The sequence below is a fragment of the Phyllopteryx taeniolatus genome, chromosome 14, assembly GCF_024500385.1.
Source record: "Phyllopteryx taeniolatus isolate TA_2022b chromosome 14, UOR_Ptae_1.2, whole genome shotgun sequence".
NCBI classification, from domain to species: domain Eukaryota; kingdom Metazoa; phylum Chordata; class Actinopteri; order Syngnathiformes; family Syngnathidae; genus Phyllopteryx; species Phyllopteryx taeniolatus.
In genome coordinates this window covers 3,004,259-3,020,004 of record NC_084515.1, presented here as the reverse complement: position 1 = coordinate 3,020,004, position 15,746 = coordinate 3,004,259, and the positions used below count along the sequence as shown (strand labels likewise).

Below are 15,746 nucleotides of genomic sequence, written 5' to 3'. Positions count from 1 at the left end.
AACTGTGTCCTGATGACCATAACACACACACAAAATCTCACAAATCCATTGTGCTTAGGTTACAATTGATGCAATTTTGGTTGTCATGTTTTATTGATCTGACCAGTCTGCAATCGATGCGACAGAGAACATTCGGACAATCTGATTTTTTACGCTCATACCGTTTACCAAATATCTGTCCACCCATTTTCTATAGTGGTTCACGGCTGAGCTGGAGCTGATCCCAGCTGACTTTGGGAGAAGCGGGGTACACCCTGAACTGGTCGCCAGTCAATCACAGGGCACATATAGACAAATGCCGATTCAGTCACACCTACAGACAATATAGAGGCCTGTGAAGGCCAATGAACTGAACATGCATGTTTGGATTGTGTGAAGAAGCACAGGCCAGAACTACAGAACTGTGAAGCAGACGTGCTAACCACTGTGCTGCCCACACCAACAAACAGTTGCCTGATCTTCAAGTTTTTTTTTTTTTTTTTTTTTCCCCTACAGTAATGCACTTGTCAATTGCTATGCAGATGCGCAATGCCTGTTTGCTGGCACCTTCTTGCTCTTCTAGAGGGATTGGTGGGTAAAGCAGTGTACACACGTACAGCAATAAGAATGTTCAATAGCACTAACAAAACACTTTCAAGCGTCACTTGTGCAATATTTTCTGTACATTTCAAAACAGACTGCCATACATCTTACACATACCTGATGCAGTTTGTAACTTATTGGATAGATTACACTACCACTTTAACCAATTCACATGCTGTGGTATCAAGTCTTTCAACAAATATGAAAGGCAGGGAGCATGTTTTCTTACTGCGGCGTATTCAAGATGACCAACAGCACAACACACAACCATCTTTTGTTGTACCGAGATTGACCTGTGAGGCAGCACATACTGACATCCATACTGACAGAAAATGGACTATTAGTTGAATAGAAACCAGGTTGTCACCACATTTAAGTATATTGTGATGAGTTGTGGCTGTTATATTGAACAGGCTAAATAATTTGGCTTAATAATTTGGCCTTTGCCAAGTTTGATTGTACAGGTGGAAAATAAAGGCTAAATTCATCCCAATATTCTGCTTGTATGCCCCGCTTTATAAATGCCCTGCATACAGATCAAACATTGGCCAGCAGGTTGGATTGTAGGTTAGCGTGAAGGGAAAATAGCACTGTGCTCCTTGCCAATCAAAAGTAAACATAGTATAGAGCTGCTCTACTTGCCATCTGCAACCCTCCACCCCCTGTTCATATGAGCAGCACAAGCAAGTCTGGAAGAATCGTGATGCCCATTTCAATGAACAGAGGGGGTGGAGGAGTTGGGAGAAGGCATTGTGCAGATTCAGTGAAGGAGAATGATACCCAAGTTACAGCATGGAGAAAACTACAAGGGCAAGAAAGTCTCAGAGGATGCACATCTAAATTGATTGCAACTGGATTTATGACTAGGAAATATACCTTATAACTCCACTAGCCATTTGAAGCATGCCAGTATTTGTGCATTCTGTGCTATACTGCACCAAGTTTCCATGGGATAAGGGCAATCCTAATGTGCTGTACATTATATCATGCCCTACACAAAAAAAATAAATAAAATAAAATAAAAAAAGTAAATAAAAAAGTTCCATACAGTATCAAAATGACAATTCAAGGGCAGCATGTTTAGCCATCCATTGACTTCTAAGCAGAATTTCGAACTTCTTTCAGTGTGGGCATAAATGAGTTCCATTAGTGGCTCAGCACACCAATTCAAGGCAGTGACCTTCACATTAGCAATGAGACAAGGTATCGCTGAAACTGTTTTTAACAAGCCTTTATTAAAAGTCATGACCAGCTTTGGGGTAGGAGCTCATCTCCATTTTTTCAGCACATCAGTGGCGAAGCCCCTCGTTTGAGTCAGAATCACCTGCTTGCTTGAGACCACATCTTGGCTTGGAGACATGTGTGCCGCAGTCACAGATTTTCCTACAGACTCTGAAAGATAAAACATAAGTTTAAAGACTAAAATGCAACATTCCAAGTTTTAAGCAGTTACCGTGTCGATGACGGCATGGCTGGTCACAGGAGTTCGTGCTGGTGGGAGAGCACACTGCTGTAGCACAGTGGATGAAAACCTGAAAAGTAGTAATCAGTTTAAAAAACCAGTGGCTAGCATGTATGCAGTCAAGGGAGGAGAAAAAAACTGGACATGGCACATTTGTGTTGTCAACCTCAAGTCTGAAATGGGATTTTTCCAATAAGTTTGCAAAAAGGCCTGTCAAATCATCCAGTCACAAGATTATATTTATAAGTTTTTGAAGCTAAGCAGGGTAAACACAAGCTAAGGTTTGATTTCCACCTGATCAAAATCAGAAAAAGGCCCAATCAGATGTCAGACAACCCAAAAATCAGTGGTTTTAGAGTGCATCATGTGATTTTCTGCCCCAATCTGCTCAAAAAACTAATTCAGCAGGGCTCTAATCAATGTCTGTGAAGGCCTCATTATCAGATGTCACCAAAAGATTATCCAAGCCATTTGATGGGTTGTATCAAGTTCTCCATGGCTAAATTAGGTCAATTTCATTTTAATAAAAAAATAAATTAAAAAATATAAAGACAGTCTAGAAGGTTCAATATGATTTGGAACAGGTTTTTGTCCCAATAGCACAAAAATGTACTTTTACACCTGATTTTTAGTGAGGTTCTGACACATTACCCTGTCCTTCTGGGGACTGAAGTAGTTGGGATCCACAAAGGTAAACATCTTGAAGACAAAACGCTTGTAGTGCATTGGGTAATCTATTGTTGAAGACTCTTGCACAGGCAGGACAATGGTCTGGTAGCGGTCATCGTGGTAGGGACACCTGAAACCAGCAAGAATGCATCTTTTAAAGCCTGGAAGACACTGTGAGGGAATTGCCATTCAAGTCAAACATGCATGTACCCATCAACTAGAAGATCCCACTGAGGAACGCTGTTCTGGTTGAATGTTGTGGTGGCCCAGCAGCGCTCCAAGTTCAAAACAATGTTGGGATCGGACCTATCGAGGATGCGGACCTCAACATATACTGGTTGCTTCAGAACCTTGGTGACTGGGTAGTCTGCCGCAGTGTAGAAGGAGTTGTATGCTGCCTCTTCTGTAAGTAGAGTTTCACTTAGACCCATCCAAAAAAAAAAAAAAAAATATCTGCTGTGGTAGTACACACCTTCAACACAACCCTTTGAGAAACACTCGCCATTGCCCAGTCTGAGCTCCACTTTGAGGGGTCCACCAGCAGCAACTGACACAGGTGCAGGAAGGGGATTGACTTCCACAACCAGAGCCTCCACAGCAGTGCCTGAATATCTACACTGGAACAGCAACCTTGGGAAAGAACATTGTATTAGGAAGTCCAAAAAAACCTAGTTCCATTTATCATATGGTCAACAAAACAAGCTGATAAAGCATCATAGAGTTAAACATTTTATTCTAGTTTAAAGACACATGGTCAGTGGTGGATAATTTGTAATCTCACATTTAAAAAAAAAAAGTTCAGAATTTTATGCTTGTTTAGACCTCAAACTACAAGTACACAGTATTTAACAGAAACAGGTTTTCAGTACTTCAACTGAAATCATTTAGTCTCTGATCTCTTTTCTCAAACATAGAACTAAAAATTTACTCACTCAAAATGGCTGTCCCTGGTGATCGAGCCTCTGGGGCCAATACCCACTTCATACGATGACGACATATGGTTCTCATACACCACAAAGTTATCTTCCTCCTGCAGTAAAACAGCCATTACACTTTGATTGTAAACCTTGATTGCCATTAAATCAAATTCATTTGTTTTGGTAAAGTTAAGCTTCGGCATAGTTTAAAAAAAAAAAAAAAAAAGCAACCTTGTCACACACCTTTACTGTCGTGCCACACAGGGTCATGGGGAACTGAAAGATGGCAAATGTGGCAGTGGTATCAACTGCGTCGCAAGCTGGATCATTCATTTCCATAAGGCTGATTGAAGTCACATCCACTGGGGGCAACGTGGAGTCACGGGCCACCACCACCACAAATTGGCCATCTCTTGTACACTGCACAGTCACTGACAAGAAATGAAATTATTATTTTGACAAATAGTGTTAAAGCATACTTGCCCAAATCCTTTTTAAACAAAAAAAAAACAAAACAAATGTGCTTACAAAAAATTGTTTTCACCTTTGTAGATTTTAGTCAACCAGGTCATGGTAAGCCACAAATTAGAGGCAAGTGGACTGTTGCTTGAGGACTTTTTTTACAGCCCCCCCCCCAAAAAAAAATGGCTTAGGCTAGCAAAACCCTGTTTGCCAACCATGAGCCAATGCACTATTCGGTTTTGAGTTTACAAATTCAAGATTAACCAAAATCCAACTCTAGCAGTTGGAAGTTAGCATCAATGACACCAAATGTCACAAAAAAAAAAAAAAAAACAAACAAACAAATGATTTCATTTCAATTTTCTTAATGTCAAATATGGGCCTATTAAGTTGAACAAAATGATCTGTTGCATAAATGTGGCAACTGGTGGATACACAGGTTAATTAAACTTTCTGCTATCTAGTGGGAAAGTATTAACTTTTTCTGCCTGTACATCACTGGTATACAATCGCTGAACTAAACACTTCTAACAATTGTTGGTTATCCCTACTACATATAATGCCAAACAAGTTACCCGCTTTGCCGTAATAGCACTGCCGTCCATTATGACAGCAGTTGATGGCTCCGCATTGCTCCCGGGTGATGTCGCGGGTCCCGCACTGGATCATCTCATTGTGCTCCACTTGGCATTTGTCGACATTTGTCGCTGGCAGAGGGGCCCCCGCCTGTTTCTGAGGCAGCGAGGCAGGCGGGTTGCGGTTCACAGCATCCATCCAGTGTTGGGCCACAGCATGACAGGCCAAAAGTCCTACAATCACCACCAAAACATCAACCAGGCTCCGGGACCACGCCATGACAGTGCTCAAGAGTGCAGGGACAATGCTTACAACTCAGATCCAGGCTTTATACTAGATGGATGGCAGCAAAGTTGGCTGGGGTTCTGCCTCTCGTCATCAGGAGTCAATTGAATGCCAGCCGTGTAGAGTTAATTAGCTGGCAGCTGACAGGTGGAGCTCATTGGCTCGGGGGAAAAAGTCAGTTTGTGACTGCTCAGTCAAAAATTAGTGGATTTAAAAAAAAAAAAAGTTGTAACAAGCTGATTGAGGTTGTTTTTTGTTTGAGTGCAGTGAACATGTGTCAGCTTGCATTTTTTCCATCAGTAGTCAGCAGTCTTCTTTTTAAAGCTTGACAATCACACAGTGACGACATTATACAAAATGAAAATTAAAAACAAATATATTTCCAATTTTGTATGTTTACATGAATCAACCCAAGTAACAAGATTGTTCTTAGTGATTATTGTGTGGTGTGTTTTGTGGTAAGAGGGATTTTTTTTCCAGTCAGGGCCGACTATTGTAAATATTAAACATGTTCAATATTTATATACTATTGCAAATCCTTATGTATGTGGTCAACACCGAGTTTGGCTGTATGTAAGATCATTTCTACAGTATATTGTTTATATTGTACTGGAGTACAAGTGGAGTACACCTATATACACCTATCTGTACACCTATAATCAGGTCTAATTTGAGCCCAATTCCCACTTTCTTGAAAGTCAGCAAAGGCCCGATTGTCAAGATGTCTGTGGTGGCCTGTGGTGTGTAGGGTGTTAAGAGGGATTTTTTCCTCCTCGGTCAGGGTCAACTACCGTAAATGTTAAACATGTACAGTGAACAAGATTTCCGATGATAAATCTAAATGATGGGCGGCACGGTGGGCGACTGGTTAGCACATCTGCCTCACAGTTCTGAGGACCGGGGTTCAAATCCCGGCCCTGCCTGTGTGAAGTTTGCATGTTTTACCCGAGCCTATGTGGGTTTTCTCCGGGCACTCCGGTTTCCTCCCACATCCCAAAAACATGCATGGTAGGTTGATTGAAGACTCTAAATTGCCCTTAGGTGTGAATATATGCGCGAATGGTTGTTTGTTTCTATGTGCCCTGTGATTGGCTGGCGACCAGTTCAGGGTGTATCCTGCCTCTCGCCCGAAAATTGCTGGGATAGGCTCCAGCACGCCCGCGACACGCGTGAGGAAAAGCGGGACGGAAGATGGATGGAAATCTTAATGATTGTGGCCAATGGACTCTGTGATTTTGCCGATTTTATTCTTTGTTCTGTATGGGGTCGCTCACATTTTAAAATTCAGTTAATGTGGGTTACACACAAGCCGACAATCAGGACAAATTTTAGCATTTTTCCTCCCGTGCAATTAAAATCAGCAAGGGCCCGATTGTCGGATGTCTCTAAATGATTATCCTGATGATCTTTTGGTGTGTGGAGTGTGTTAAGAATTTTTTTATTTTTTTATTTTTTTATCAATGATGTGCTTGGCGTGTCAATCTTAAATATTAAACCTCTTCAATATTTATAATAGGTTATCCTTCATTTATTTCTTCTATTACTACTCTTTCTTCTTCTATAATACGGCAGTCTGGATGCCTTGTGACACCGTACTGCCTCACACAGGTCAGTCTTGGTACTACGCCAGACAGCCGGTTTGTGGGCGGAAACGCACGATTCTTGGTGGAGATATCGTTATGAGCGTGGTGTGTTGGTCATCTTAAGTACACCACACACTATAAGAGCTGTAAGAACACATGCTGATTGTTTTCCTCGTCATGTGTCGGAAACCACACGTATAAATTGAAAACAATCCTTTAAGATGTTAAAAATCAGTTTGTACACCACTACTTTTCCCTTGGATCGTTTGTTGAGTGCTCTTTAAATTAATATTCCATTATTCCAGTAAAGCAAATACTGCAGATTCTTGTGTTGACCAGGCATTTTTTACCTCGTGTATTAACATACTGTGTGTGTAAAACCTTTCCGTCACAGATGTATGGGCGGTACACCCAGGAGCTGGGTGTCTACGCCAAGGCGGAAGCAGCCCGCCTACGGGATGGCGGCGTGCGGAACGGCGGAGGTCTGCGGCGGAACACCGGCGTCCGAAGTCGCTCAGCGGACCTGCAAGAGTACCAGAAAGACCCGTGTGCAAAGTGCCAATGTAAGTGGTTTTGTTTTTCCCCTTCACTGTCATCCTATAGAAGGGGTAGGCAAAGTTTCCATTTACATAATCGGGAGTCCTGTAATATTTGTTCCATTAATATAGTCATATTCTTCTTAAAATAGGTAATTGAAATGTATTTTTTTGCTGTAAGATTGAAAATGTTTTGGAAGAATACTTTGCAGCTGTGTACAATTGCACCTTGAAAGTAGAGCAGAGGGTCTACCTGAGTGGAGAGATGAAGAGACGTGACCATGATTCGATGAGACTGAGCTGAGCAATGACCTCCAGCCGAGCAGGCTGGCTCAATGTCAAAGACAAGTGCCCACCTTCCATTGTGTGTGTGTGTGTGTGTGTGTATCTGGGATTGGTCGAGTGTGTTGTTTTCTTGTTGGTTTACTCTATCTATCTATCTATCTATCTATCTATCTATCTATCTATCTATCTATCTATCTATCTATCTATCTATCTATCTATCTATCTATCTATCTATCTATCTATCTATCTATCTATCTATCTATCTATCTATCTATCCACTGCCATTATACTTGTCAGAAGTGCACCTTTCAATAACAGCAATAACAATGTGGTTTTCCTCGCACATATTTGTGAGTTTGCCCTTGTGACCAGCGATCTGATTAAAGCTGAGATGGATAGACTGCGATACTGGTGAAAGCGCCTTTATATCCAGCCTCACTCAGTTTTTATGGGAGACGTTTATAACCCTCACAAAACAGCCAAACGATTTGTGATCTGGCCGCCCATTTGCTCGTACATAAAGAGACTTATTTATTTATTTTTTATCAGTTATTCCCAATCACAGATCAGGCGTACTGCAGAATTTATCCAATTTCACTTAATGAGTCTGAAAATGGTCCACTGTTCCACGGCCAGGACGAAAACCACACTGCTCCTCCTGAATCTGAGATTCGACTTCCCGACGGACCCTCCTCTCCAGCACCCCTGAATAGACCTTACCAGGGAGGCTGAGCAGTGTGATCCCCCTGTAGTTGGAACATACCCTCCGGTCCCCCTTCTTAAAAAGGGGGACCACCACCCCAGTCTGCCAATCCAGAGGCACTGTCCCCGATGTCCACGCGATGTTGCAGAGGCGTGTCAACCAGGACAGCCCCACAACATCCAGAGCCTTTAGGAACTCTGGGCGAATCTCATCCACCCCCGGGGCCCTGCCACCGAGGAGCTTTTTAACTACCTCGGTGACCTCAAACCCAGAGATAGGAGAGCCCGCCTCAGAGAACCCACACTCTGCTTCCTCATGGGAAGGCGTGTCGGTGGAATTGAGGAGGTCTTCGAAGTATTCTCCCCACCGACTCACAACGTCCCGAGTCGAGGTCAGCAGCGCCCCATCCTCACTATACACAGTGTTGGTGGTGCACTGCTTTCCTCCCCTGAGACGTCGGATGGTGGACCAGAATTTCCTCGAAGCCGTCCGGAAGTCTTTCTCCATGGCCTCACCGAACTCCTCCCATGCCCGGGTTTTTGCTTCAGCGACCACCAGAGCTGCATTCCGCTTGGCCAGCCGGTACGCATCAGCTGCCTCAGGAGTCTCACAAGCCAAAAAGGCCCGATAGGACTCCTTCTTCAGCTTGACGGCATCCCTCACCGTTGGTGTCCACCAACGGGTTCGGGGATTGCCGCCACGACAGGCACAGACCACCTTACGGCCACAGCTCCGGTTGGCCGCCTCAGCAATGGAGGCGCGGAACATGGTCCACTCGGACTCGATGTCCCCCGCCTTCCCCCGGAACATGAGCAAAGTTCTGTCGGAGGTGGTAGTTGAAACTCTTTCTGACAGGGGATTCTGCCAGACGTTCCAAGCAGACCCTCACAATACGTTTGGGCCTGCCACGTCGAACCGGCATCTTCCCCCACCATCGGAGCCAACTCACCACCAGGTGGTGATCAGTTGACAGCTCCGCCCCTCTCTTCACCCGAGTGTCCAAGACATGCGGCCACAAGTCCGATGACACGACCACAAAGTCGATCATCGAACTGCGACCTAGGGTGTCCTGGTGCCAAGTGCACGTGTGGACACCCTTATGCTTGAACATGGTGTTCGTTATGGACAATCCGTGACGAGCACAGAAGTCCAATAACAGAAGACCGCTCGGGTTCTGATCAGGGGGGCCGTTCCTCCCAATCACGCCCTTCCAGGTCTCACTGTCATTGCCCACGTGAGCATTGAAGTCCCCCAACAGAACAATGGAGTCCCCAGCGGGAGCGCTCTCCAGCACCCCCTCCAAGGACTCCAAAAAGGGTGGGTACTCTGAACTGCTGTTTGGTGCATAGGCACAAACAACAGTCAGGACCCGTCCCCCCACCCGAAGGCGGAGGGAGGCTACCCTCTCGTCCACCGGGGTGAACCCCAACGTACAGGCGCCAAGCCGGGGGGCAATAAGTATACCCACACCTGCTCGGCGCCTCTCACCATGGGCAACTCCAGAGTGGAAGAGAGTCCAACCCGTCTCGAGAGGACTGGTACCAGAGCCCAAGGTGTGTGTGGAGGCGAGTCCGACTATATCGAGTCGGAACCTCTCGACCTCACACACCAGCTCGGGCTCCTTCCCTGCCAGAGAGGTGACATTCCACATCCCTAGAGCCAGCTTCTGTAGCCGGGGATCGGATCGCCAAGGTCCCCGCCTTCGGCCACCGCCCAGCTCACACTGCACCCGACCCCTATGGCCCCTCCCACAGGTGGTGAGCCCATGGGAAGGGGGACCCACGTTACCCTTTCGGGCTGTGCCCGGCCGGGCCCCATGGGTGGAGGCCCGGCCACCAGGCGCTCGCCTTCGAGCCCCACCACCAGGCCTGGCTCCAGTGGGGGGCCCCGGTGGCCCGCGTCCGGGCAAGGGAAAACGAAGTCCATTGTTTGTCGTCATCATTAGGGGTCTTTGAGCCGTGCTTTGTCTGGTCCCTCACCTAGGACCTGTTTGTCATGGGTGACCCTGCCAGGGGCATAAAGCCCCAGACAACTTAGCTCCTAGGATCACTGGGACGCACAAACCCCTCCACCACGACAAGGTGACGGCTCAAGGAGCTCTACACCCTCGGCAGGGTCCTCGAGGGTGCATGGGAGTTCGCCCAACCAGTCTACATGTGTTTTGTGGACTTGGAGAAGGCGTTCGACCGTGTCCCTCGGGGAGTCCTGTGGAGAGTGCTTCGGGAGTATGGGGTACCGAACCCCCTGATACGGGCTGTTCGGTCCCTGTACAACCGGAGTCAGAGTTTGGTCCGCATATCCGGCAGTAAGTCGGACTCGTTCCCGGTGAGGGTTGGACTCCGCCAAGGCTGCCCTTTGTCGCCGATTCTGTTCATAACTTTTATGGACAGAATTTCTAGGCGCAGCCGAGGCATAGAGGGGGTCCGGTTTGGTGGCCTCAGTATTGCATCTCTGCTTTTTGCAGATGGTTCTGTTGGCTTTATCAAGCCGTGACCTCTAACTCTCATTGGAGCAGTTCGCAGCCAAGTGTGAAGCGGCTGGGATGAGAATCAGCACCTCCAAATCTGAGACCATGGTCCTCAGTCGGAAAAGGGTGGCATGCCTTCTCCAGCTCGGGGATGAGATCCTGCCCCAAGTGGAGGAATTCAAGTATCTTGGGGTCTTGTTCACGAGTGAGGGAAGAATGGAACGGGAGATCGACAGGCGGATCGGTGCAGCGTCTACAGTGATGCGGACTTTGTATCGGTCCGTTGAGGTAAAGAAAGAGGTAAGCCGAAAGGCGAAGCTCTCAATTTATCGGTCGATCTTCACACTTGGAGAGACTACATCCTTCGGCTGGCCTGGGAACGCCTCGGGATCCCCCCGGAAGAGCTGGATGAAGTGGCTGGGGAGAGGGAAGTCTGGGCGTCCCTGCTGAAGCTAGTGCCCCCGCGACCCGACCCGGATAAGCGGTAGAAAATGGATGGATGGATGGAGTCTGAAAATGATTTATTCATTCATCTTCCATACTGCTTATCCTCACTTGGGTCGCAGGCCTGCTGGAGCCTATCCCAGTTAACTCCCACCAACTGGTCGCCAGCCAATCGTAGGGCACATGCTGTATAAACAAACAACCAGTCGCACTCACATTCACATTTACGGCCAATTTAGAGTCTTCGATCCACCCGCCATGCATGTTTTTGGGATGTGGGAGAAAACTGGAGTACCCGGAGAAAACCCACGCAGGCACGGGGAGAACATGCAAACTCCAGACAAGTGAACCCTGGTCCTCAGAACTGTGAAGCAGACGCTCTAACCAGTCATTCACTGTGACGCCCAAAATTATTTATTTACTACAAATAATGTATCTTTGTTCATCTATCTATCCCAGCATTGAATAGTGACAGGCAGAACCATTACATGCTCTTCCACTAGATAGCAGAAGGTACAATTAACCTGTGTGTCCACCTGTTGCCATTCATACAGCAGAATAATAGCTTTGTGTTCAGCTAAAGACGCCGATATTTCACACAGAGTAAGTACATTTGCAAAGTCAATGAGAAAATTTCGTCATTATTTCAGTGTACAGTAATCCCCACCTATTTGCGTTTTTTTTGTGGTGATCCTGAAATGCCCTAAGATGCAACAAGATGGCGCCAAAGCCCTTTTTTAACCGGTATTGGTGTTGAGGAAGTATGGTGAAGTGATATATCGTACTGAGGGACAAGCTTTGTTTGTCAGGGAGGAGCTCAATTTAGCTTGGGTTGTTAATGGAGTTATGGGGAGTCTTCACCACATGTGCATGTCATCATCTGTGAGCCATTTATTTTTAAGGGTAGTCTTGTAAGATGAGTTTCAAAGAATATTAAATTATTCTGGCATCATAGTTTGTTTTATGTTTACCTTATAAACTATTCAAATAGGCAGTTTTTAAAATTTCGGGCAGGCTTTGCTCTTCGTAACAGGGCTCGGTCCCTGTTACAGTACCTTAATCTACGAGTGCCCTGACTAAGCAGATACATCAGATATTGTTTTTTGTCTTGAGTTGCGAGCAAACATTTTTGTTACGGGCCCTAGATGGGAGCAGCGAACTTCACGACAAACAGCAGTTTGCCAGATAGTAAACAATTCTTCAAAAAAGCGGCCTTGCGTCAAGGTGTTTATTGCCTCTCCCCGTTGAAATGTACTGTAAATAAACATAAAACAAAGAGAATTACACATGCATTTCAACAAACGACATAACTTAATGTTACAAAAGTCTGCTAGCTAAATGCTACACAAATGAAAAATGCTATAGTCAGGCTAAGAAAACTAGCATCGATTGTTGTGTCATAACCAGGACTGGACATTAACACCTGCCAACCCACCACATGTGGGTGTATTTCAGCCGTGGCAGGTAACTCCGCCACTCCCACGAGCAACTTTAGCAGGTTTTATTTTGATCAAGAAAAATTTCGCTCAGCAATACCCCTCCCATCAACAAACAGCCCACCCTGTAAACCCTGATGTATTTTGTTTGCATACAAAAACACAATATATATTTGTGGTTGGGTAAAATGCTGAGTGCCTAGTAACTCTGGGAAACGACTACCCACAGTGGCTGGTGACCAAAAAAGTTGAATGTCAAGCCCTGGTTATAACCCTTTAAACAACATATATTTGAACACAAACAGTGCAACAATACATGTAGACAGATCATAACAATACTCAGTCATATATTCGTTATTCTCTGTGAAAACGCAGAATATTACTGCACCTTACAGAGCAGTTGTGACCCTCTTCTTCATGTATATACTTATGCATTTATAATACTGCTCCCTGAAGGAGCCGCACAATGAATGCATGAAATCATGATGCACAAAGTACAATACTGTAGAGTGTTGTGAAGAAATTGCAAAAAAATGTGTTGCTGTTTTATGGGGGGGTTGGATTGGATTAATGGCATTAAACATTAATCTGAATGGGGAAAACATCATTTGAGAGCGTGGTCACGGAACAAATTCAATCCGTATTTTAAGGTACCACTGTACACTTTTTCGTGAAATTTTTGTTTGTTGGTGTGCCATGGGATTAATTATGTGCCTTGGCTTAATGAAGGTTGGGAAACCATTTTTTAAACTCTGTTCATATATACTCTGTGGCTGGACAGCCCTCTTGTTAGGTAAGAGTTTAAGTGAGACAAATTCAACTGTGGGAGTTTTAGTAATTCCCTCTCATGTCTGTGTGTGTGTGTATCGGTGTGTGTGTGTGTGTGTGTGTGTGTGTGTGTGGGCAGGCTGAACTACATTTGTGTGCTTTTGACGATGAGTAACCAGAGCTGTAGCTTTTTGGACGAGGGCAGCCCACGCATGCAGCAAAAGGCCCTGTTTTTGTGGCATTGAGCTAAAAACAAGCCCCGGATCCTTGTGTGTGTATGTGTTTTCAAACCTCAAGCAGTAAAGCTTTTTGATATATATATATAGCAAAGCAACATCACGGTAACTTGTAGCCATGCCACAAAGGAAATGTTCCATTTCTTTGTCCATTACAAGTTTCAGAACTAGGGATGAAAGGATTTTTTGAGAAAAAAAATAATTTTTTTTTAGTATACATTTTTGGGGAAAACTATGTACGATAAGAAAATATATAATATTATAATCAATTCAAATGTTTTTTCAATTTTCCAGATTTTTGGACAAAAAAAAGTGTGATTTACAGATAAAGAGTGATAAAATTTCAAAGAGTTAGTATTATCATTTTCTATTGTAGTTATGATCAATAGTGTATTTAGCATCTTTGAGAGTAAGTGGCTCAGTCACTGGATCCTCTTTGTATTCTGGAACGACACTTGTTCATAATGGGGGAAAAAAGGTGAATTTCCAAGTACAAAGTCATTTTTTATATTTTTTTGGGAGAAAAATACATTTGAGAAAAATTTAAATAATACAAAAATATTTTTTCGATGAAATAAGATTTTTTTTGACGGAGAAATTCAGATTTATTTTGAGAAAGATGTGGAATTGACTGTTAAACCAGGTAAATGTTTCAAAGAGTTAGAATAACTGTTACTTAGTGTCTCTGAGAGTAAACAACTTTGTCACTGGCTCTTCTTTGTATTCTGTGTTGCAGCTGGATAACATTACAAATGGTTAGTATTCCCGCTTTATATCATTATTCTCATTAATACCGTAATTTGGATCGCTGGCTCTGTCGCAGGCTCTTCTTTGTACTGTGACACAGCTTGATTAACTTGATTAATTAATTAATCTTAATTATCCTTAATACTGTAGCTTATTACAATGCCTGAGCTGCATTTTTTTTTCTTAGCAACATCCTGATATTATTGAAAACGGTGATCATTTTGGTCACTATAATCGTGATATGAAATTTTCATACCGTCTTATCTCTGGTCTGAACGATCAGTTTGGACAACCTGTCATGCAGCAGGGTTTTTTTTTCCGAAGTATGGATCTGGCAAATGTGTCAGTAGCACATGTATGCCCTCTCAAGGGACTGGCACATCTACCATTGCTCTGGATAACTGAAGTGGATTCCAGGCTTTGGCCGTGTCCGCAGACAAAATGAGTCCAGCGATGCTTCTTTTAGCTGACCTAGCTCTCACTTTATAGTGTAATGTAACAGTGGAATTATAACCATGACCCAGCTTTGTTGTGTTTGTCATTTTTCAAACTATTCACCATGTAATTTCCTCTTTTTCAATCACCTTCACCTGGTAAATTCACTATTAAAATGTACACTGTAGAAATACTGCATATTCTGTCATGTGTGGGGAGTAGCTGGACCCAAGAGCAGGTGGAGGCAGATGTAAAATGATGAACAGTTTATTGAGGAAATATTATGGAGGTGGTCCTGGATGTGTTGGCAGGTGGCGGCGTGGACAGGCGGCTGGCTTGGTGGCAGGAGTGACGTGGGTCGGGAACACAGGTGACCACTGGGAACGAGGAGACACGAGTTAAGAAGGGAAGCGAGGAACAGTATAGCTTACTTGACATAAAGTGGGCCGTGGTACCGCGAGGAGAGGCTGCAATACTTAGGCGAGGATTTCCGGGAACAGGCAGGCTTATACACACAGAGAGGACACAAAGCGCCCTCCCGGCTCCAATAATGGAACTGCAGGGCAGTATGTGACATATACTGTATTTTTATTTTACATATCCTCACTATTGGCAAAAAAGAGCTTCGTTGTGGTGATCACATTCTGTAAAGTTGACATGAATATGAGGAGTTTTGCATATTTAATTATTTCCCCAAGTGGGTTTACAAAAGCAAACGCATTGTCATTAACAGTGGATGTAGAAAAGCCTCTCTACAAACATTTCACATAATGAGGTTATTTTCTAAGCCTCGCTACTGATTGCCAATTGGATCTTGAAGGTGTTTTTTTTTCTTGTTGTTACAAATGATTATTCTCTCCATTCGAATGGAAATGCCACACAAAGAGAAGAATTGGTCCCCAGCTACATTACCAGATGAAAAAAAAGTAAATTGTTGTACATGGTGGTACAATACAGTAGATTGCAGGTGGTATATTTACGATACTTCTTTTTTACTCTCGCAGAGATTAAATGGTTTGTACATTTTCGCGATCCCGATCATGGTGACATTATCACGATTATCAGTATTTTCACAATATTAAATGCATGCCCCTTTAGCATTGCAAAGTTCTATCTTGAATATAAAAAATGTGAAATTGGCAACCCTAAATAC

At 44.1% G+C, this 15,746-nt stretch overlaps 2 protein-coding genes across 7 annotated transcripts in view; one reads left to right on the top strand and one right to left on the bottom strand.

Annotated features, from left to right (window-relative positions):
• clcn2a (chloride channel, voltage-sensitive 2a) overlaps nt 1–15,746 on the top strand; it is a 94,761-nt gene that overhangs the window by 38,154 nt on the left and 40,861 nt on the right. For all 6 annotated transcript variants that reach the window (XM_061798559.1, XM_061798558.1, XM_061798556.1 and 3 more), the window contains exon 2: nt 6,931–7,099. In XM_061798559.1, the coding sequence (XP_061654543.1) occupies nt 6,931–7,099 (169 nt within the window). The remainder of the gene's footprint in view (nt 1–6,930; nt 7,100–15,746) is intronic.
• On the bottom strand, nt 1,799–4,986 carry LOC133489399 (zona pellucida sperm-binding protein 4-like). Its single transcript, XM_061798426.1, has 8 exons — nt 4,668–4,986; nt 3,874–4,061; nt 3,646–3,743; nt 3,186–3,343; nt 2,924–3,116; nt 2,696–2,843; nt 2,036–2,114; nt 1,799–1,974 (listed from the first exon to the last, which is right to left on the bottom strand). Exons 1-8 carry the CDS (start codon nt 4,945–4,947, stop codon nt 1,850–1,852), a joined length of 1,269 nt encoding a protein of 422 aa, XP_061654410.1. The 5' UTR covers nt 4,948–4,986; the 3' UTR covers nt 1,799–1,849.

Bases quoted from the DNA above. Each gene is read 5' to 3' on its own strand.
- LOC133489399 (XM_061798426.1), bottom strand. From the start codon at position 4,947: ATGGCGTGGTCCCGGAGCCTGGTTGATGTTTTGGTGGTGATTGTAGGA. The intron at 3,744-3,873 runs GTGTGTGACAAG...GTTTTACTGCAG, and splicing joins TGTGTGGCACGACAGTAAAG to GAGGAAGATAACTTTGTGGT. The intron at 3,117-3,185 runs GTGTGTACTACC...CTCTACTTACAG, and splicing joins CTCAAAGGGTTGTGTTGAAG to AAGAGGCAGCATACAACTCC.